General features: G+C 37.6%; 1 protein-coding gene across 1 annotated transcript in view; it reads right to left on the reverse strand.

Moving 5' to 3' along the window:
- gpc3 (glypican 3) overlaps window positions 1–25,272 on the reverse strand; it is a 138,101-nt gene that overhangs the window by 47,682 nt on the left and 65,147 nt on the right. Inside the window, exons 4-6 of the mRNA XM_058797755.1 lie at window positions 13,920–14,062; window positions 11,059–11,184; window positions 3,086–3,197 (exon numbers count right to left, since the gene is read on the reverse strand). Coding sequence (XP_058653738.1) covers window positions 3,086–3,197; window positions 11,059–11,184; window positions 13,920–14,062 — 381 coding nt within the window. The remainder of the gene's footprint in view (window positions 1–3,085; window positions 3,198–11,058; window positions 11,185–13,919; window positions 14,063–25,272) is intronic.

Consider the following 25,272-nt stretch of genomic DNA (forward strand, 5'->3'; position numbering starts at 1 on the left):
TCATATTTGTGGGTCCTTGGCGTTAAAAAAATGTGAAACCCCTGATCAAATATCTGAAGCTCACATACATTTAGGCCTGAGAGATTTGTCTCTGACTGAGTCATGTTTACGCATGCAGATAAGAACACACAGACTCTTTGAGCACTTGCCCAGTTGGAATAGCTTGAGCGCTAAGTCATTTTTTTCATTTATAGAGACGAGCTTACTCTAAACTTGGCCCCGCGCAGCCATTACATCAGCTGCATTAGGCGTGAGAAATCGGGGTCTGCAGAGCTGAGGGAGGGTAAAGTTTTGTCTTTTGGTGTTCAGTGCGCTCCCCGGTGTCTCTCTTTCAGAAGAGGCCCAAATCTGAGCCAACAAGCCATCTCTAGCGCCGCTACACTAACGCTCTTTGGGACACAGGCTTGTCACGCTATATACCCCGAGAACAGAAATATTTCAAACCCTGTTAAGAGCTTCCAAAAACCTTACTGCTCCATAAAATCAAATGGGTCCACACCCAAAATGTTTTATAGAACTACAACTGCTGGAGAACACTTAGAAAATGTAGCACATACTAAAAGTAACAAGCCTCCCAGGCTAGAAGATGAGATCTTGGCTTTCTGAAATTCAAGGAAAAGTCTGATATGAGTGTTCTGTCTGTCCGTTCTGGGAAATAACTCAAACCCCGGCTATTGGAAACAAATGAGAACACACATTAGCACGGTGCCAGATAACACCAGATGTAAACTATTATCACAGGGTTAAGTTAAACTGAAAATTTGATTAAAACATGTTTGAGTTTCTGCTGGTGAAGTAAAGGAAACACTACCAGTCGCACTAAAGCCTCAATCACATTGACATAATCGAGGGAGGTCAAGAGACAGACATGTCATTGAGAGTTAGTAGATAGCATGTCACTCTGTTTTCACAAGGAATCAGTTTTCTTCATGTTAAATGAATGTTTTGTAGGGGAAAGTTTTGAATATAAATAGCAGCAGCATGAGAGGGATTATCAATGCATGAACCAAAAACCATTGGTAGAAGCTGCTTCTTTGCATGAAGTTAAACTTTTCTCAACTTTGTAGACTCACTGGAGCTCCATCTCCATCAGCCGGAACTCTAACTGAACATGAATTATTAAATAATGAATCATTTATGAATGATTTAAACAGTCTCTGTCATGGTGAAAGGGGCTTAATTAGGTATGTTTTTGATTTCTGTGAAATCGGCTAGCACTGTTGCTTACGCCGTTGGAAATTGTTGCGTCTTGTCCCGTTCTGTCTCATTAAGGACATTGTGCACTGATTTGACTGCAGTACTATTCTCATGTTTGTCAGAGACTGACATAGTAAAGACATCTCATACATGCACACAGTTTAATCAACAACCCACACAAACATCTTATCCTACATGACTGTACTTGTGAGGTCCTCACTGTTCATTAATAAATGAAACCTGTTGAACACAGCTGAACCTGTTTGACCTCGCTAGTTAAAAAAGCTTAGAAATTAATTGGTCAAAACCTGTATATATCACTAACCTAAAGAAAACAATGGAAGTCTATGACATAATACAGTGGAATAAACATGCATCTACGCATTCGTTTATGTGTTTATAGGAGCTGCAGATGTGTGTATATACATAGAGGTCTTTTGAAATGCACTTGCCATTTGCCCACCAGACATGAACAGCATTGACATCATACAGTCACCAGATCTATATTATCTCTGTGTCTGTCTGTGTGTGTGTGTGTGTGTGTGTGTGTGTGTGTGTGTGTAAACACTACATACATCAGCATGAGGTTCACAACCATGCTGCTATTCAGATCAGCTGCACAATTTTAAGTGTGACATTGCTTAATTATGTTTTCTTCCTCTCTTTCTAATACACATGACAGAAAACAATAGAAGTCTAGGGTACATTTTCATTTTGACTGTATGTGAATTATTGTCATGTACATAAATTATGTGACGTGTGTCTTGAAACAACAGCTGGACACTTCACAGGAGCTGCGCAGGAGGAAGAAACAGATGGGAAGAAGGTCACAGTGAGTCTTTCACAGATGGAGAAGAGAAGAGAAGAGAAGAGAAGAGAAGAGAAGAGAAGAGAAGAGAAGAGAAGAGAAGAGAAGAGAAGAGAAGAGAAGAGAAGAGAAGAGAAGAGAAGAGAAGAGAAGAGAAGAGAAGAGAAGAGAAGAGATCTGTTTGTAGAGTAACTGAGAAAATAAGCAGGCGTGATCACACTGCTCTTCTCCACAGCCTGAGGGCAGACGAGACCCACGACTCATCTGAGCCGCTCTGATGTCTCTGTGGTCTGTTTAAACAAGAGCGCTGCGCTAATCTGCTCAGATGGGGCCATTGAGCATGAGGCCGCTGTGGGTTTCTATAACACACATACACACACACACACACACACACACACACACACACACACACACACACTTGGATTGAGCTTTACTAACTGTAACCTATAGCCATTCACAATGAGGTTGCATTGCAGCATACATTTAAACCCAGCCAAAAACACACATCCTGCAGGTACAGAGGAAGCACAGAAAGAGGTGTCCTTTAGATCGCCCGCTGAACTTCCTGTGGATGAGCCAGATGCTGTTCTCTCAGGATTACCAGAGTATATACACAGAAAACCCTAAGGGTCAAATATCACTGTGGGATCTCGGTCACAATAGGGAGCAATCTGTACATGAAATATAAGCAGACACACCCTGACTCACACACACACACACACACACACAATCAAGGTGATACGACACGCAGCTGTTGTTTTTTAAAGGCAGGCAGGAAGAAAGTGAATGAAAGCCTCTGCTTTGTCTGCATTAGCGTACAGATACCGGCAGCCCCTATCACACATCCTGATAATCTACAAGACTGCGCTGCCATAAAACAGTGTGCAGACATGTACATCTGTGTGTGTGATGACAGGCAGACGGTTGTGACGGAGTTAAAGCAGAGGTGATGAGTTTATGTACGGCTGTATGTCTGTGTGCTGACTGACAGCATGGCAGCGTATGATTATTCACAGATGTGCACTGTGAAGCTCACATGTAAAATAGCCTGTGCATGTTTTCTGATAAAAAGTAACTCACCTGATTGATGTGTTTGAGTTTGTCGATGATCTGGCTGATGACGGGTTCAGGTGGTTTTTGTCTGGATTCTGAGCCGTGTGGATGGACTTTCTTCAGCCCTGGACCTGGAAACCTGCAAAGTATACACACAAATGTCCATCAGTCATATTAAAAACAAAATGACTGGTTTTAATGCACTCTGTCCATGAATTGAAAGTGATATATGGAGATTGGGGCTAGTTGTCGCACCTTTACTACAGTAAATATTTCTTGGGGTGTTTTCAATTTTAAAAGGCAATTTCTATGTAAGTACACACATTCAGGCCTTGACTTCAAAAGCAATTAACATTAGGACTGAACTGAATTAGGACAATTTTGAATCACATGGGTGTCAGAAAGCAACATACAAAACCATTGCTAGAGAAAACATACAATTGTGTAACTGGACTTTTGACTTGAAACCTGATAGTGACCTTTCCCATGTGACAACTAGCCCCAGTCTCCTGTATATGAGAAAGAAATTTCATTCAAATGAATGATCTCATCTTAATAACTTATCATTTCATATTATTCACTATTCAGCAGCAAAGCTATTTGACCAAAGCTGCTGTGAACAGCCACAAGAATAGGAGCACTAAAATTGGCCTCTACTGCCACCTAGAGGCAAACATGTGACCATAGGAATTTCATTTGAGCAAAGATTAAAAATAATAAACCTTTAAATCGATTTTTTTTTTCCCATTCAGCACACTCTTTCAATCACGCTGCACAAGGACATTCAAAGATTTCAAATGCACTTCACGACTTTAAAAAAAATCACCTATTTGTAGATACCAAGGGCTTTTTGAAGATGTTACTTTTGTTTTCAATTGTTCAAAATTGTTCAAGGCTTAAAAAAAAACAGAGCATAAATATGAGTGGTATCTAATAGTTAGTCTAATTCTGCATTATGCTTTCCTCCCCCCAAATTCCAGTTTTGTTGTAGCTCTTATTAGAGCACAGATACACACATGTAACCCAACAGTAAAACCGCACAACTGGGTCAGACATGTGCTGGCATCTGAATGTTTCTGAGCAACTGGAGCATATGTTGGGCATCATCAACTGCTAAAAATGTGTGTGTGTGTGTCTGCGCCCAAGTGTTCCCCCGATCCCCCCGGGCCCCTTGGACTCATGTTCCAGTTAATTACTCCCTATTAAAAGCTAATTAGTGTTGATGCACACGGGCACATTGGTGCAAGCACTGAGGCGACAGAGAGACAGTGAGTGACAGATCCGATACGGTCACGACACCAACCTCAACTTATCCACTGAAGCCCATGCTCACCAAGAACATACACTGTACTTTCTGTGTTGTTTTTCAGTAATTATGCATATAAAAATAAAAATAAGAATTTTTAAAAAGAAATTAAACTAAAAAACTTCTTGAAACTAAATAAAATTTAATTAACTCTTCGGTATTATATTTATTATATCACCATGCATTATTATATGTTGTTTTTAGCACTTTTAAGGGCCTTTTACTAAAAATAAATTAAGAAAAACTTTTTGCAGTACTGTGAGCTTTTAGATGTATGAGCCAAAGATATGACCTCATGCTCCATTCTTAGCGATGACATAATCCCGAACAATTCTATCCAATCATCTTTCACAGTGCCTTATTTTACATGCACTGCTTATTCATTAAGCCAAATTACATTTCCATACTTATTTATTCTCCTTATTACTCCCGATGGCAGCTCACCTCCCGCTTTTAATTATCACATTAATAATACAGACATGAGCTCCATTAGAAGGAGGAGATCAGAAGACATGGGCAGCATTTAATGGAGGATGAGATTAGCTGGAGCTTCACGCATGAAGCGCCCACCTGTGTGCTGACCAGGGTCGAGCAGTATCAGGTCAGCTCAATCCTGCGTGCCTGAAAAACTCAGCTTTGTTCTCGTTAGGATGGTGGCCATTTGTGGGGAAACAGTGGGAAGATACAAAATTAATCATACTTTAATGCAGAAACGTAATGGGTAGCTGAAGTGAGAATTCTTTCAGCACAAAAAACATCTTATGCACTTTAATTAGACAGGTTTTAAATGAAAGAAAATATAACTATAAAACATTCTATTTGGCTAATCACACTGCAGCATTGAAATACTGCCCAATATACAAGAAATATTATTTGAAACTTTCAATTGAATATGCAACACATATTTTCTTCATTTACACAAATTATTTAAAATGCCCTTGTATCTTTGTTTTATGCAAATTGGGAAATAAATAAATCAAGTACAGTGTAGTCTGTTCTTGTGGCTCGTGGATTCTGAAGCTGATTTTAGTATTTAAAGATGTATATAAAGAGGTTCATGTTATAGGAAAGAACTGAAAGCTTGACATATTAATATGTAAGCATCACGCAATATAGCTCCTATTTGACATTTATAATAACTAGAGACATACTCTGCATACCATTCAGACCATTATAAGTTATTTTTGTGGGAGACTTTAAAATTAATGCACAAAAGGAAATACACTACTATACAAAAAGTTTGGGGCCAGTAAGATTTGAATGTTTTTGAAAGAAGTCTCTTATGCCCAGTAAGGCTGCATTTATTTGATTAAAATCTATAGTCAAAAGTAGCAGTATTGTAAAAGATTATTTCAATTTAAAATAAATGTATTCAATTTGAATATATTTTAAAATGTAATTTATTCCTGTGATGCAAAGCTGAATTTTCAGTAGCCATTACTCCAGTCTTCAGTGTCACATGATCAGAAATCATTTGAGTGCAAGAACTGCATTAATGTTGAGTTCACTGTCATATTGCATATGTAAAAATTATTCAAAGTGGACAGAACGCTGTTGGCTTTTTCTGCTTGTTATGAAGTAAAATTGACTTCATTGTATCTGCCTCTTTATGACATCAACATTATGATTCCTAAAAAAACAAAAACAACACACCACAGGCATTATGGTACAGCGGGAGCGCAGGCAACCCAACTGCTACTACAGGAAATGACTAAACACCCTGTGGATGTACAGTCTGGACCAGCTACTCATGCTGAACCTGCTCAGACTCATGGCCCTACTGCGCACCCCTCAGAGATCCAACATGCCCCACTGCCCAAACCCGCTGGAGACGGCGAGAATCAATCACGAGTATCTTCAGCATCATGAGCTGACTGAAGGAGAGGGGGTTATTGAGCGTGAGGAGGAGCAGGAGGAGAAGCATTCTGGGACTCGGAGGAAGGTTTGCAAAACATCCCAAATATCCACCAATCTTGACCTAAAGTTAAAGACTTCTCGAAGTTAAATTAATTATTAAACAAGCCTGTCTGCCACAACCTCCCTTCAAAAATAAAGATGAAGAGGTGAGGTGGTGTAGGCAATAACAGTGATTCCTGACCACTTGGAGTACTTATATAAATTAAGAGTTTTTATATTATTAGGATTGTCAAAATATTGTTAAGCAGTTAATTAACTGCTTCATACATTCTGCTACTTTTTAAGGAAAGAAAACAAAATAACAGGCCTATGTTTAGTCAATTTGTGTGGATCACACTTACTGTACAACATAAGAGCATGTGTAAAAACAGCAGATGATTTCTGTGACTGCTGTTTAATCTCACTCACATGCATGAGTATAACACTTCATCCTATTTTCTTCCCATAAAATGTATCAGGCTCAGTCAATCAAGCTAATATAAGTTTTAGGTTTATGTTAAAAACCTGTTAGGGGCATGTTAAAAAAAATTAATAAAATAAAAATCTAAGATTACGAGATTAAAGTAAAAATATTTTGGGAATAAAGTTGAAATTACGAGAATTAAATCAAAATATTTTGAGAATAAAGTCAAAATTACAAGAATAATGTCGAATTATTTTGAGAATAAAGTCTAAATATTTTGAGAATAAAGTCTAAATATTTTGAGAATAAAGATGAAATATTTTGATAATAAAGTCAAAATTACTAGAATAAAGTTTAAATATTTTGAGAATATTCAAAATATTTATTTAATGTGGTGCTACAGATCGCTGTATTCACCTCAGTTTATGCGGCATGTGAATCAATCATCTTTTTCCCAAAATATTTCAACTTTATTGTCGTAAGTTTGACTTTTTTTTTCAAAATATTGCAACTTTATTGTCGTAAATTTGACTTTTTTTTATATATATATATATATTTTGACTTTATTCTCGTAATTTTTACGACTTTATACGACTTTATTCTCGTATAATGACTTTATTCTCATTATTTTGACTTTATTCTCATAATGCTACAACTTTATTCTCGTAACTTTTTTTCTCAAAATCTTATGACTTTCATCTAATTATCTTATTTATTTATTTTTAAGTGCCACTAAAACGCTGTCATAGTTTTTCACCCACAGAATCGATTGTTTGTTTGGATTTTTTTAGTTTACTAGTGAATTATTGTATTCATGACACTTTAAAAATATTACTTATAACACAAAATAATATCTAGTATAATATGAGGAGCATGATTCTGGTTTGGAGTCGATGAGGGGCTACTTGAGTCGAACTGAAGGGCCTGTGGGAGCATAAGACAAAAACTAATGAAGAAGGCAGATATTCAGGATGCCAAAATTGATTCTCTAGAAGGCAGAAATCTGTGCCAGAGTTTTGGTGACTTGATCCTTGACATTGAGGGCTCCTCTGCTCTCCATCCAGCACAGGAGAAAAACTCATTTCTAGCAAACACCAGGGATAGAAAGAACTTTACAGTCAAATCATCTTTTGCAGTAATTGTTCATGAAGTAACATTTCGGCACAGTTTGTATTTTGTATGAAAGAATGAGCAGAAATGTAGTTGTAGCTGCTCAGTGTGTTTATGTGACGGTGGCATTTAATGAATTTTCTTTATGCTTTGACATTTTTGAGTCGACTATTTAATCTATCAGGGCCACATAAACAGTGACATTCTTTGGCACAATCAAGATGGCTTCCTTCCCAGCACAGAATGTGAAGGATCACTTCGTCTTCAATACATCACATGAAATGAGTCTGAACGCATTCCAGAATTAATCATGATATTTCACTAGAAGCCAAGGAATGACATTGGGATTCGACGGACATTTCTGGCACAGCATCGTTATTCTCGTTCTCTCTTCCCCTATCTATTTCTCTCTTGGGTCCTAATTAACTCCTGAGGGCCTGAGATCCCTCTGACACAGCTGTCTGTCCCCTAAGGCCAACTGTTCACTATGCTGTTGTGACCAGGCCATTTCACCCCCATTTACTCCTCAACTGCACTTACTGGAGAGCAAACAGCTGCAGCTAACAGTGCATAATGCAGTAATGTTGATGCATACGCTCACGGACACACACCTTCAGCAATTACAAAACAGATACACTAAACAGACAGGGCAAGAATGGAAAATAGGGGGATATGAATTAAATACTCACATTACCAACACTCAGGTGCTCACCTGTACTCAGCTCTGTATGAAATTAAAAACACTTACAAAAAACGCATATAAGATCCATAAATAATTTACATTGCTATTGCTCACTTGATTTAATTTGAACTCTTTAGATTTGATGCTACGGTGTCTTGGAAGTGTGCCTGAAAACCTTTTTCTTTAGTAAGTACCTTCATGCATAAAGCACTGCCTGTTTAGTAACTGACTGATTGGATTTTATTTATTTATTTTTTGCTTAAGACATTAGTTGATGGACTGAAGTCATGTGGATTACTTCTGGATTATCATGATGTTTTTATCAGCTGTTTCAATTCTCATTCTGACGGCACCCATTCACTGCAGAGGATTCAGTGGTGAACAAGTGATGTAATGCTATTTTTCTCCTAATCTGTTCTGACAAACAAACTCATCTGCATCTTGGATGGCCTGAGGGAGAGACTTTTCTTTTATTATTATTTTATGTTTTAGTTTTTAATTTAATTTGGCCCATGGCATCAATTCTCAATTAAGCGTGTGCCTGACAATTGCATTTAGGTTCTGATGCAAGACCACAAGATTTTTAAGTTTTTTCAAAAAATAATTTGCCTATGAAAATAGTTCCAAACAAAGCAGAACAGTTGCGTCTCACAGCAACACTGACTGAGTGGGGTTTCTTTTTTTTTTTTGATTCAATGACCAGTTCTTAAGCACAGGGGTTACTTGCTACAGCTGGTTTGAATTAATAATTAAATGAATGATTATGTAATTCACTTATTGGCACTAGCCACACTTGAGTACATTTTTAGCAAATTTTCACTTTTGTGTGAACTAGTCCTTTAATAGTGCCGAGTTGTATGCGTAATTCTTTACCAAGAAATTCTAATAAAAAAAATTATACTGTATGTGAACATCTAAACTTCCTTGAAACAACTCATTTTTGTTCTATAATGTGATGCATTTCAAAGCAAAAAAAAATATTCATTGAGAAAATGTGGGGTGGGAATCAATTTGACTGTGAATAGTGGACATTTGATATTAGAATGGAGCCGGACTAAATGAGAGTTTGCTAAAACAACGGCTAAATAGCTATTTGGCTGTTGGTTAACATTATCCAATAGACAATCAACGAAAAAGGAATGTAGTTTCAGAGGAAGTTATTACATTTCGATTAAAGATTCAGATTTCTTTTGAATAATGTGCACTGATAAATCATTCCCACACAATAAGACCAGGAACAAGCATTAAGACAGTAAACAGAATCCATTTTGATTTCATGTTGACTTTAATGATCACTTCAGTTTTGAGCTGATATTTCCAAGTCATTAGGATGAGATACTGCAGCTCTTAAAGCTTTTCTGTTTGGGTCAGGGATGCACTGATTTATTGTCATTTGCCAACCTTAACTTGATTTGGACTGTGAGAGAGTGAAAGAGTTATGGAACAGAATCATGTGGGACATGGCGCACTGAAATATGACAATTTTTAAATTGGGTTCCAAAGGGCGCATGGAGAGCCAGGCACAGGCAGTCACAGAGCGAACAACGGAAAAGAGCAATTAGCCAAGCACAGGGAAGCCACCACACCACCACCCAACATCAGTTACCCCACAAAGACCACATCACAATTCACACCTTGTTCCCTGTCAGATGGAACTGGAGTCGGCCAAACTCATTAGATACACACACAAAATCATCCGCTCAGCTACCAGCCACTTACGCTGTCTCCGTTTTATTCAGAAAGCTTTTTAGACTTCAAGATTTGTGACAAGCTCAGGGGCAATATGTCTCTTCGGGGCCATTTTGAGATTGTAGTAATATTGGAAAGCATTTAGGAGGATGATTCTATTGTAATATATGCTACTTTTACCCACTTAGCAAAAACTGTCAGAATAAAAACACTAATAGAGAGAGTGCATGGGTTGTAGAGAGATAAAAGCCTCTTCCATTTTGAAATAACATATATTATACAACATTTCAAGGAGCTCTGGATGCTGATTGGTCAATATAGCATTCCAGCCATCCTAAAATACACAAAATAATCCTTAGTGAGGTGAGACGCCATATTTAATCTGACACAAAGGAAAACAAGGCTGCAAAGGAATAGCTGTTCAGTCCATTCAATCGGTTGTACTGTTGGTCCCTTGATCTTTCGGCTGATAAAACAATGAAAAAATGTTTCCGGTGGACAAAATGCTCTGGGAAAACGCGCTGTGAAAATTAAACATGACCTGGAACGTTAAGACAGTACAACTCATTCATCAGGCTGTACTCGCTCCCTTGTGCACTCATTTTTATTCGTATCAAATTAAACATGCTGTCTACCCTGGCAAGGGTCCATAGTAACCGCAATGATGCAAAACACTTGTTCTGCAGCACAGCACCAACTATTAATCTTACTTTACATGTCACAGACTATATCTGCAAGTAGAACCATGCCACTTAATGAATTTACTTAATGTTTTAATGAACATTTATGTCCTTATTATATGCTAAAACACACTATATTGCGAATATATAGTCTAAAATGGAAGAGCACGGTATTAGTATGTAGTTACACGGTCATCAGATCGAAGCACTCACTTGTCTGTCATCTCCTGTCCGTTCCAGCAGAGGGAGCTGTTGAGAGCCGCCGGCTCTTTGCTGCACAGAGCTTCTCCAAGGCCACTGTAGAACTGACTGAAGCCTCTCAGACCCGAGATAAACTCCCTGCGGCAGACAGAGAGGAAATTGAGAAAGTAAGAGAGCAGCAGAAAGAAGAAAGAGAGAGAAAGTGGACTCAAAGAAAGATAAATTCAATTAGATGGTGTGCACAAAGAGGCAAGATTAAAAAGAATCCGTGGAACAAAGATACAGGGATTTATGGGAAAATCGAGGGGCATGGAGAAAAAAGAGAGAAAAATCTGAAAAATGAAAATGGGCTTGGGGTCAAACGCAGTGTGAAACGTGATCTACTCCATTACTTGTCATTTCCTGTCAGGCTAAGTTGATTTGAGATGCTTTGACTGTTAATTGGCATTATGCTGGAGAAGAAACAGCCCACTGTGTTTGGCTCGGCCGCTCTCAACTGTTCAGCAGAGCGAGGGAGAGTGGAACTGCACAGGACAGAGGGGGCAGAAGGCAGCTCAATGTCACTCACACGGCAGGAGACAAAGCCTGTGTTAATGAGCATCTCTCTGTCACCATCAGCCTGAACACACAACCACACCGCAACTAACAGCACAAACACACACTGCATTTCTCAACTTGTGTACATACCTCCACCCTCAATGACTCACATGCCAGATTTTGAAAACTGATTTTGAAAACAACTTATGTAAATACCTTAATTAATTACTACTTTATGTAGACTATATCATTCAAAATGTTGGGATCAGTAAAAGATTATTTGAATTTTTATTTGTTCTTTTAATTCATACTTTTATTCAGCAGTGGTGCATTAAATTGTTCAAAAGCGACAGTAAAGACATTTATGTTACATAAATTTTTTTAATTACAAATAAATGATTTTGTTTTTTCAAACTTTCTATTAATCAAAGAATCTTGAAAAAAAATGGTTTCTACAAAAATATTAAGCGGCACAACTGTTTTCAACATTGATAATAATAAGAAATGTTTCTTGAGCGGCAAATTAGCATATTAGAATGATTTCTGAAGGATCATGTGAAAGACTGAAAAGAAAATTCAGCTTGGCATCACAGGAATAAATTATATTTTCAAATAGAAAACAGTTATTTACTATATTTTTACATTTAGAATTTACATATTAATAAATACAATGCATTATACATAAATCAAGTCAAAATTTGAACTCAAACACACTCAAGTAAAAAAAAAAATTCTAATTTCTTATCTTTGATGTTGAAAGAAGTAGAAGAAAAGTAGGCTACAGAAATAGAAAAAAGGTTCATGTCGCCCCTGAACACAGCATCTCTCAAATACTCAAAAGCACAGAATAGACTGTTTGATTTGGTTGTAAGACCCCTAAAAAGGTCAGTGAAGATCTATACAGAGAAAACATGAAGGAAGAGAGAGAGCCAGAGCTAGAGAGAGTGTGAGTGCTGAAGTGGAGAGTCTATTACAGCATCTCAATGCACTCCACACAAACAGCATCAGAAGATGTGAGCTGTATGAAGAGATGCATGAGCAAAGCATTATGGTTGACTGCAATTCCTATTTCTCAGATTTATTATACACTCGTTAGATTTTCACTGAATTGACTTGCTGTCAATTCTATAGCAGCAATGCTTTGCAGTCCCCTTGGAGTGTTTAAAGCATTTGAAGACTCTCAAGAGATTCAATAAAAACAAGAACATTTGTATTTTCAGCTGCTGATTGGCATTTTTAAGAGCTGAGGGCAAAGAGTAGTCAGGTCATCCTCATGTTTAATTATGGCTGAATAACAAGGTCAGCCATTAGAATCAGTGAGGCAGCTGAGCTCCAAAAGCACAGTAAGTGCCATAAAATGTCCATTTATTTCAAGTCAACTTTGAGTGAGAAACAGACTGGAATTTAATTCACTGTTTGTGTTCAGCCTGTCAAATATGGTGTTAAGAGCTGTCACACAAGGTCTGAAATCAGAATATTTGGAAGTGCAAACAGGCATGTGCACAGCTAACCCCAAAGTGATGCACAAACACCTGCCCTTATGGTCTTTGACTTTTTTTATATCAAAAATTAAATTTGGCCCATGGTATCAATTCTCAATTAAGTGTGTGGCTGTCAAGTATGTGCCTGCATTTCAGTTCTGATTATGCAAGATCACGAGATGATTAGCTGTTTTTGCAAAAACTATTTCACCAATGAAAATAGTTTGAAACCAAGCAGAACAACTGCATCTCACAGCAACACTGAGTGCCATTTCATTCGGAATGTTTCAGTGTTTTTGAATGACTCGGGTAAGTCAATGATTCAATGACCAATTCTTAAATACAGTGGTCACTTGCTTCATTCATGAGTGAATCAGGTGGTTTGAATGAATTATTAAATGAATGATTCTGTGATTCACTTATTAAGACTTCCCGCCACCTACTGGCGGTTTCATATAAATAATAGTATAATTAATTTTTTCCCTTTATTTTTAGGTTGATTTAAATTTGCAATCTAAGGGAAGGAGTGATAGGCCTTTTCTTTCATTTTTCAACTTTTAAATTATTATTATTTTTTTAATATAATAAAATTCAACATTCTACTCCACTACTTTTAATCCAAGCTCAAATTCAAGATATAATTTTGTGATTTAAAAATAATTCCAAGCTCAAAAAAAATACAACAAATGCACAGATGAATCATTCACAATAAGATGCATTTAGAAAGTATCTTTAGGACTTGAACTGTTACTCTAGGAAAACAGTTTTCATGTTAACTGTCTGCTGTTTTTTTTTTTTTTTTTTTTTTAAATCAATTCACATACAATCTTCTTGAATACTGAATTATGACATTACCTGCGCCTTCCAAAGAGGGTCTCATCTGGGTCAAAGTTCACCGTAGGACGATTGTGGGGCACCGGCGAGGCAGCTGCGTGTTCTGCCGACAGTGCCACGGCACGAGACACCCGCGGGGGTGCGTGTGCACATATCCCGCTCACCTGTGAACAGGAGAAGATTGGAGGGCTAAATGTGATCACTCTTGGACACAGTCCTGGAAGACGTCCAGCTGAGAAAGCAATTAATGAGACAAACTGTCCCTGCAAAACTTCCTCCCCGTTCAGCTAATTGTCTGGCTGATGGTGCCGCATTTTCCTCCTGTTTGTTTGTTTGGGTTCGATGACAATAGGATTTACATAACAAAACGAGGCATTGTTGGGTCTGTCAGACACTCTGGCTGCGCTCTTTCAATAATCATAACCCTTTGCAGACGTAGCGAAAGTAAACAAGCCTCTTATTCCCTTTCTCATGAGTGCTAAACGCTATTGTTTTTATACGGGACAACATAATAATAGTAATACCCCTCTCCCACACTGGCTGTGTGAGATAATGGAGTCTTGCCATTCTTTCAGGTGCAATAAAAATGCAAATGCCTCTTAATGTTTAGTTTGTGGTTTAATGATTTGCCGTGGTTTAATTTCCCATGGGGACTGGTCCAGGGCGTAATTTTGCCATGTAATGCTTGTGGCATATTGTGCCTGCTTGTTCATGAATGAATATGTGTGTGTCTGGGTAAACAGGCTCTGGAATTCTGATGGGATCTGGGACAGGAGATCAATAGTACAAGGACATCTTCATGCGGACTGCGGGATCGGTCGCTGTGGCTAAACATAACAAGATGATAAACTTTCGAACATGTTCTCAGTGGGTGGGGTGATCGGATTCACCCTACAGTCATTCATAAAATTTGCACACACACCAACAAATACAGCAACAAACTGCTGTTGAGCTAAACGACATGATTATCAGAGTAGATCAATAGAAGCTCTTTCTAGCAAACAGCCCAGGGGAGGGTAAATAGATACCGTTGATGTGCGTGAATGTGTGTGTGTGTGTGTGTGTGTGTGTGAAAGAGATTAAGAGAAAGAGCAAAACACAGAACAAGACAGAGACAAAAGCGGTACGGCGAAGATTGGATCAGAGCGTCTCGACACAAATGCAATCCTGACGCAACATATTCCAGCACTGCAACACTTTCTACCGTTGCTTTTTTTCTGTATTTTTCTGTGGTTCCTCAGGTAACATGATATCTCACTCAAACCCAAGCTATTTAAAAGTGCAGGTATCAAAGTTACAAACTCCTTTACACAAAAATAGCCAAGCTATGTTCAGGCTACTCTGTTAAAAAAAGCATGTGATATAATGGAATATTTTTTATTTTATTATTATGCTCATTTAAAAAACATATTTTTAAAATTTAAGGTAATTCAATGAACAAGAACATGACTTGAGTAACTTATATTTTAGTTACTTTCAGAAGGCAGATCCTGTATGAATCAACGTTTTTAGCAAATCAGTAGAATGATTGATTCAATGACTTGCTTTTAAATACATTCACTTGCTTTGTTGCTGAATGAATGTTGTTTTTGAACAAATCGGTTGAATGAATGATTAATTGCCTCACTCTGTGACTTGCTTCCACTTGCTAATGATGTAAATTACAGTCTTTCTGAAACACGCAACAGGCAAGCTATAAAAATAAGTAAAAGTTCCAGTGCATTTTGAACGCTGATGTAAGCTATAAATGCAACTTCATCATATTAATATAGTGCTTACACTAGTTACCGTAGCAGTAAACCTGTTGTTGTCTCACCTGAATATTTGTGTTGGATGTCTGTGATGAGAAAAGCAGCTTTATCTTCAGACGGCAAAATATATATTCAAATATGCTCCCTCCTCCTGCATATGACAAGCATTAGTATAATATAAACAACATACAGTAGCACTTGGCTGAAAAGACAAAGACTTCTCTGTGCAGATTAAAATAACCATTGAGGATCTCAGCAAATCATTTAAACTGGAACAGCTCAAACTCAAATGGGTGAATTGTGACTACAATGATTCAGACCTATTGAGTCATATCGTATGTAAAATCGATCATGCCTATAAATCGAAAACAGAATACTGAATAAGTCTTGTTTGCTCAAATTTAATATAAAATAACATGGCTGCTGAAACACTTCATTATTTAAAAAACAGCAATGGTAAGTGAATTTAGTTAAACTAACAGCATCGCCACTTTTAAGCAATGGTACTGCTTAAACCTGGACACATCAAACACTCTGCTCTGCTCATGTTAAAACACTCATCACAATGAATTCTACTCTAACTATCAATTGCAAACCTGCATGTACACTATCCACTCTAATCCCAGACACCCACACATTCTTCCCTAATGCTCTCTGTGGTGTGTGCTCATGGGAAATCATTAGTGGCCGATCTGAAACATGGCTCTTTCCTGCTGTAATTTACTCTGTGTTGCGGGTCTGTGTCCCTACGGCCTTGATTAATGTGATTGGGTGTGTGTTTGTCTCTGTGTTAGTGTATGTGTGTATCCAGGGCCCTTGGGAAGCTGTGGCACAAGAGAGCGGGTTTGTGTATGTGAGCCTGTGTGATTGTTTCTCTCATTAGAGGGGTATTAATATCAGGCAGGCGACAGAGGATGTGCTGGCTAACAGTAACACTGAGATAAGCGGCGTCTCACAGAGAGGCTCTTTAAATATCCAGTGCCTTTTATCTGAACCTCGCACACACCCCTGAGAGGAGCTTTAGGACCAGACACACACACATACACACTCATTAATATAAAACAAATACACTCTCACATACACTTCATGACATCAGTGCGCAATGTTTAATACAGACATACTGTACATCCTAAGCTGAAACAATGGCTTATCAGCACAGCTGAAAATACAAAATGAATCATATGTGAAGGTTAAATGATAAACGAGGCCCAAGTAGAAGACAATGCTGGGATTTCTGCTGAGAAACTAAAGCAATAAGCCATTCAAGACCACATGATGCAGTGATTTTACATTGGTTAAGGAGCTAGCGGTTCTTGAACAGGGGCCCAGGGCCCACTAGGGGGCCTCAGGAAACATCCAAGGGGGCTGCAGGATGATTTAAAAGTATTTAAGTTAATTATTATTAATGATATATTAAATCCATCAACAACAGGGAAAAAAATTCAAGCACTTGCATGCTTGACAATAAATATTTTCATTTGTAACTCTAAAATGCAAAGAAAAACACAAAATCAACATGTGGACTTAAATCATATTCAATTAAATAACTGAAGAACATGCAGTTGTAATATTGTGTTGGACAATGGGGGCCTCTGAGTCAAAAAGGATAGAGTACAGAGGAGTGCTGAAAAACGCACAAATGTTAATATAATTGTATGGCATCACTATTGTGTAATACTAATAATAATCATAGCCAGATTTAGACAGAAAATGGGAGTGGTGCAAAAGTTACTAGCACTAAATTGCTTATTAAAATGCTGCCAAATTCAGCAACAGGTGTGTGTGTGTGTGTGTGTGTGTGTGTGTGTGTGTGTGTATGGGCTATTTTACAATGGTTCTGAATACAGCTTATCTCATCAGATGTCAGGAGTAAGATCCATAAGCGGAGATTTAGCTAGGGATAAAAGATTTAGCTTTGGGTGTCTATAAAACAGAAATCGTTTTGACAGAGCATTTGATGTACAGTACTGCGTAAGCTGCATTTTGAAGGTGTAGAAAGAGCCATGTCAGATTGAAATTAAGTAAGAATACAGCGATTTCCTGGACCTGTCTTTCACGATGCAGAGTGGCTTAGAGAATATGTTTTAAATGCCAGAGCTTTGAATTTTGATCTACTAAACAATTTTTTAAATACATTAACAAAGCAACTGTTTGTCAGTAGATATATGTCAGTAACAGTGGTATATTTGATTGTATTTTATTTAGCAATTTCGTGTAGAAAACACTGCCGAATGGTGAGAAGAATAATACATGGCAGTTCACCCATAATTGAAAATTCTGTCATTATTTACTCACCCTCAAGTTCTTCCAAACATGTGTGAGTTTATTTCTTCTGTTGAACATAAAAGATATTTGGAAGAATGTTAGTAACCAAACAGTTGCTGGTCCTCATTGATAGGGACCAGAAACTGTTTGGTTACTTAACATATCTTCAAAATACCTATAACAAACTATTTGTTTTCTAACATTAATTTACTGTTAATAATAATCAAGCAAAACAAGGACCTTTCTAGATTGATTATCCCAACAGATTCATTCTCAGAATATGCTTTTATACCTGAACCGAGCTGTTGGACGTTTTAGAAAAGGTATGGGGTCAGTTAAGAGTTTTTATTCGTATTTATAATAAAAAATTTAATATAAAAAAAAAACACTTTTGTTTTTGCCCCCATTTTTCATGAGCCGAACTCAAAGATCTAAGAATTTTTCTGTGTACACAGAAGGCCTATTTCTCTCAAATATTGTTCACAAATCTGTCTAAATCTGTGTTAGTGAGCACTTCTCCTTTGCCGAGATACTCCATCCACCTCACAGGTGGCATATCAAGATGCTGATTAGACAGTATGATTATTGCAGAGGTGTGCCTTAGGCTGGCCACAATAAAAGGCCACCTAAAATGTGAAAAAGTCTTAGATCTTTGAGTTCAGCTCAGGAAAAATGGGGGCAAAAACTAAAGTGTTGCGTTTATAATTTTGTTCAGTGTAGATTGATTTCTGAAGGATCATGTGACACTGAAGATTCATTTTTGCCATCGCAAGAATGACATTTAAAAAAATATTAAAACAGAAAAGGGTTATTTTAAATTGTAACAAGATTTCACAATATTTATGTTTTTACTATATTTTTAATCAGATAAATTGACCATGAGATTTGTCGAAAGCCGGGCTCACACTGTACGATTTTTTAAAAGTCCTTTAGGATTGTACGAACATGATGATCATGTCACACTATGGGATCTCAGTTGTCATTAACGTCAGACTGTATGACAGTCAAGACGAGTTAAAAACAGCTGCGCGCAAGAAAACTTGTCCGGAGTTTTACATTATCAACCCATACACGTCCAGTGACTGCGAACTGCATTGCACGTGGGACGAAAATGTTGGCCGTCATGAAAAGTATATGAACGGCGGCAATACCGGCGTATTTAAGAAGAATAGTGTATGCAGCTCTACACACCCATATGAAAACAGCGGCACAACCAGTGTTTATATAGAAAAGGCAACATATCAGATGAATTCCGTGAGCGGAGGACGGGAGCGCCGGAGTTTATGGCTGATAGAATAATTCTCTAGCATTAATTCTGCTCATAGCTTGCCTTGAAAAACGGAGACAGTTTAATATTCGTCGTAGGGGTAGTCACACTGCAGGACTGTGCGCCAAATCTTCTGACACTGCCGGAATTTCGTCGGAGGTGAAATTTGATTGCAACAGCCATTAATCGGCTATCGGTGAACATCAAACCAGCAATCAAAGACTACGGATTTTAGCCTAGGATTATAGGAATCTTTTAGGATTTTCAAAATTTGTCCCAGACGACCAAATCGTGGCCAAAATTGCACAGTGTGAGCCGGGCTTAAGAAATCTTTCCAGCCCCAAACATTTGAACAGTGTAGAGATAGTGAATGTTTTTGATAAGTTTAGATGTCTATGTCAGATCTATTGGGAGCCGTCACATGGCTCACTCATGAAAAGAGAGATTTCCCCCAGGTGTTCAGTCTGAGAGTTTGGGGGTGCTATGAGTCGGTGTGAAACAGCACAGGTCTGTTCTGTTCTCGTCCTCGTACTCGGAGTCAGGTGAGAAGTAACTACAGCAGAATCTGCCTGCACCTCCTCGTTTACAGCTGCGAGGTCAGAGGAGGAGAAGCTCCAGTCCCTCGGGCACACATCGGCTTCCGGAAAACATATTTCTGCTCACTCCATCACTTTCATGCACCCTTAAAGTATGCTTTTCAATCTTGTTCTTTCTTCCTCTCTCTCTCTCTTTTGTCGCCATTGCTCCCTCGCTCCTGCTCAGTAACTGGTAAAAATAGTGCTTCATAAATCATGCATTCTTTTCCAGAGCAAAGAGAGAGGGGGCAGACTTTAAAAGGAGAAATGAGAGAAAGAAAGAGCACATTCAATGAGAGGTTTGATGAGTGAGATGTCACACTGCTAGATAGAACATGGCCACAGGGCTCTTCACACTGAAATGTAATATCATTGTTTTACAGCAGAATTAGATTCAGGTAAGAACAAGAATCAATCTGGAATCTTCTGAAGGTGCTAAAGCCAACAGAATGAAAAATGGTTAACAGCCACCAGAACAGACACCACTGAAAAGATGTAAGTTCAGTTTTAATCAAACTACACAGATGAAAGTGAAATAACTTGTCCTCCTAATCAGTTGTTCTTATTTTGGAAAAGTCATTTACTTATTTGTTATTTGTAAATAAATATTAAATAAATAGTCTTGAGGTAGCTGTTTATTTCAAACTAATAAATAATAATTATACATTTTTGAACTATTTAATATTTATTTAAATATTTAATTTGTACACTGAATGAAATGTCCAAACAACACTGGAAAAAATCAAAAGTTGAGAAAACTTAAAAGTTTAAGGCAACCAGCTTCAGGAGATTTTTGAGTTTGCTCAACTTTTTGTTGCATAAACTAAAAACAACAAGTTGAGAAAACTCAAAAATCTCCTGAAGCTGGTTGCCTTAAACTTTTAAGTTTTCTCAACTTTTGATTTTTTTTTTTACAGTGAAATACTTGCGTTACAATACGGTTTCTTATTTGTTAACTTCATTTGTTAACTAAATTAGTTAACATGAACTATCAATTAATATTTCTACAGCATTTTTCATCTTTATTAATGTTAATCTCAACATTAATACATTTTTAAGCAATAGTTAATGCACAGTTAATATTTTACCAACTAACAGCATCAAAGGTTAAAAATGCTGTAAAAAATTAACTAGTGTGAACAAATGAAACCTTTCATTTTAAAATATAATATAAAAATAGAATTATTACTTTTAATACCTGCTGTATATTATCGTTGCAGGAACAAAATGTGAATGTTTACACTGTGTGTCCAAAAAAATTTAAATGCATCAGTTGATATTTGTTTAGACAGACCCTGTTTGTTGTGATATAAGGTCAGATCAAATTTTATTCAGAAGTCTATGATAAATTATAAATGTATCTGAAGGGTACAAATACATTTTCCTGCAACTGCGATTGTTAGAAATATTCAGAGGGATTATTCAGCAGTCTTTTAACTTTAGACGTGTCCCTATAGTCCATACACAAATCTACACCCATGCACCTTTGGCTTAGCAGTGGCATTTTGACACATTTAAAATGTCAGTCTTCCTTGAATTCACTCCTCCACAGACCATCCTTGAACACAGGTTATGTCTAGGGAGGAAAATCACAGTCAGTCAGCTCGGATCAGGCCTGCAGACGGCACTTTACAGCCAACTGACAGACAAACACATGCACAAACACCATCTTCAGCCTAATTGGCCATTCTCCCTGTGACATGTCCTTTGTATCTGGGTCGGCAGATCTTGATCTTCGAGAAGGGAGAAAAAAAAGGATAAGCGAAGGAAAGAATAAGAGTACAAAACCCCTTTTCTTCAGCATTGTTCCCTTGAAAAGAAAAACGCAAACAGAAAGAGCTTAAACACAGATAATCACACACCGGATTGAAGACTGGCATGGATGTCACAAGTTTCTGATCGATTCTTGACAGAAGCTAAGCTCTATAGCTGTTGAACTCAACCAAGGACTTAACTATTTGTGAAGCTTTAGCTTTCAAAACTCAAAAACTGCGTGTAAAGGTCACATACCTACACATGTGCTCTAACCATCAGTGCTGGAGAGTGCAGATAAAAGCATCAATGCCACAAACGTGTCGGTACTTCAGCTGTTTTCAGAGTACTGTAGAATACTTTTCTAGTAAGTAGAAGTGTAACAAATTAAAAAATGTTATTTTTATAATATTATAAATGCTGCTTTTTGTTACATAGAATGCCTACAGTAATCAAATGTCGTCTGTCCTGAATCAGTTTGTTTGATTCAAAAAAATATTTTGGGAAGTCAAGTGTATTACATAAATGAATCTGTTCAAAATAATTCACTAAAATGTAGCAAACTAATTAAAGTGTAGCAAAATACTTCAAGTAGTTAAATTCTGCTGTTTGTCACTGTATTTTTGAGCTAAATAGTTTCAGGTGTTTCTAGATTTACTACTATATTTACCACTTTACCAATTCATGTTCAATGCGGTCACCCAATCCACATTCTTTTTATGCCAAATAAATACTACTCTGACTGTAAAAATAAATATCATCTGATAGTTTTATATTAAAAATGATATTGTCTATTTAATGCATTAAAATACTACCTCCTTATAGTATCAGTTTAAATATTAAATCATAAATACAGGTGCTGGTCATATAATTAGAATATCATCAAAAAGTTTATTTATTTCACTAATTCCATTCAAAAAGTGAAACTTGTATATTATATTCATTCATTACACACAGACTGATATATTTCAAATGTTTATTTCTTTTCATTTTGATGATTATAACTGACAACTAAGGAAAATCCCAAATTCAGTATCTCAGAAAATTAGAATATTACTTAAGACCAATACAAAGAAAGGATTTTTAGAAATCTTGGCCAACTGAAAAGTATGAACATGAAAAGTATGAGCATGTACAGCACTCAATACTTAGTTGGGGCTCCTTTTGCCTGAATTACTGCAGCAATGCGGCGTGGCATGGAGTCGATCAGTCTGTGGCACTGCTCAGGTGTTATGAGAGCCCAGGTTGCTCTGATAGTGGCCTTCAGCTCATCTGCATTGTTGGGTCTGGTGTCTCTCATCTTCCTCTCTCTCAGATTCTCTATGGGGTTCAGGTCAGGCGAGTTTGCTGGCCAATCAAGCACAGTAACACTATGGTCATTGAACCAGCTTTTGGTACCTTTGGCAGTGTGGGCAGGCAGAAGAAGGAAGCATGAAGTGCTCTAAAATTTCCTGGTAGATGGCTGCGTTGACTGTGGACATCAGAAAACACAGTGGACCAACACCAGCAGATGACATGGCAGCCCAAATCATCACTGACTGTGGAAACTTCACACTGGACTTCAAGCAACATGGATTCTGTGCCTCTCCACTCTTCATCCAGACTCTGGGACCTTGATTTCCAAATGAAATGTAAAATTTACTTTCATCTGAAAAGAGGACTTTGGACCACTGAGCAACAGTCCAGTTCTTTTTCTCCACAGCCCAGGTAAGATGCTTCTGACGTTGTCTCTGGTTCAGAAGTGGCTTGGTAGCCCTTTTCCTGAAGACGTCTGAGCGTGGTGACTCTTGATGCACTGACTCCAGCTTCAGTTCACTCCTTGTGAAGCTCTCCTAAGTTTTTGAATCAGCTTTGCTTGACTGTATTCTCAAGCTTGCGGTCATCCCTGCTGCTGGTGCACCTTTTCCTACCCAAATTCTTCCTTCCAGTCAACATTGCATTTAATATGCTTTGATACAGCACTCTGTAAACAGCCACACCTTTCAGTAATGACCCTCTGTGACTTACCCTCTTTGTGGAGGCTGTCAATGTTCGTCTTCTGGATCATTGCCAAGTCAGCAGTCTTCCCCATTATTGTGGTTTCAAAGAACAAGAGAGACCCGGAATTTATACTGTAGGGATGGTCATTTATTCAAACTCAAATGTAAATATTCTAACATTTTGAGATACTGATTTTTGACTTTCATGAGCTGTAAGCTCTAATCATCAAAATTAAAAGAAATAAACATTTGAAATATATCAGTCTGTGTGTAATGAATGAATATAATATACAAGTTTCACTTTTTGAATGGAATTAGTGAAATAAATCAACTTTCTGATGATATTCTAATTATATGACCAGCACCTGTAAATTAGCTACATTTCTAAGTATCTTCATATACACCATGTTTCCATCTTGAGTGTGAAGCAAAGTGACTTTTTGATGCAAATCAATAGGAATTTATTTGGAAAATGTGTGATAGTTCATGCATGACATGCAAAGAAAAAAAAAAGAAGATATTGTGGCCATGCATTAAGAACTGATTCCTGCAACTTCATCTGTGCCCACATTTTATTCATTACTTCATTATTTTAGTTAAATTGTGGTCCAGATATGACTAATTCAGGTAAATTGAGGCCACTGTGTTCTAATTTGTCCCCTCATTTTAATTTAGCTAAATCTTTGCCACAAAATATTGTTTTTATTCCTGGAAAGCTTCATATTTGTGCACGTCTTCTTGCTAAATAATAAATCTCACCACCTCAAGTAAGTGCAGTTTTTTAAATTTATTTATTTATTTATTTATTTTTGGAAAACTATTGTTTATGTGATGAAGATAATACATGGATGCCCAACTAGTGCTAAACTCAAACTTGAGAAACCCTCTCTCCGTCGCACGCTCTGTCCTGTTATTAAGCAATAAAGTACAGAACCAGTTTCACAAGCATCAGTGTCAACGGCACTTTACACTGAAGGATGCATTACCATATATATGGAGGTCTGGCTGAACATACAAACACCTGTTCTGAGTAAACACAGACTTTAATATCGCATCTCTCCCACATATCCGGAGCATAGATTTACCGACCGTTTCTAGACAGAGACATATGCAGGAGAGATGTGGACATTTAGATGTGGAAATATTATCATTCTGTGTGATTGCATATATTTACAGCTTATGGCAGTGTGTAGTGAGGTTATTTTTACATATGCATCACACTGTAGTGCTTTAATGTGAGGTTACATGGCCAAAAGTATAAGAGGTAATAGTTCCTCCAGGACCCTGCTGTTAAAACTTCACAGGAGCCCCATCAAGCAGCTCGATTACCCCTTTAGGAATAAATAACACGTTGGTATTCCTCTTATCAAAGGCCTCTCTGATCTCCACAAATACTGCGTGAACCAAACACAACCACAGTTATAAACACACACTCACTCACACACACCCACGCCGTACCGACATAAACCTAAGGTGGAGTATTTCACACACTGCGGAGGAGGGGATAAGTGGAGATGGAGCTTTGATGAATAATGTGAATGCGTTGCGGTGCGGTAAGCGTGTGTGTAAGTGTCTCACGCAGATGGGAAACTCAGTGTTAAAGTGGAAAGTTCAGCATGTCGTCCCCGTCATGCAAAAGCAGTACAAGCTCCACCATTGCTCATGTTCAATATTTCATGAGCACTTGCCCTCCTGATCTCACTAACGTACGCAACTGGAGTGTGTTATTGCTGTTTAAACTCCTACTGCCCCTGCAAAAGGGCCATCAGTGAGAAAGGTTCATCG

Source organism: Onychostoma macrolepis, chromosome 14 (genome assembly GCF_012432095.1).
Source record: "Onychostoma macrolepis isolate SWU-2019 chromosome 14, ASM1243209v1, whole genome shotgun sequence".
Taxonomy (NCBI): domain Eukaryota; kingdom Metazoa; phylum Chordata; class Actinopteri; order Cypriniformes; family Cyprinidae; genus Onychostoma; species Onychostoma macrolepis.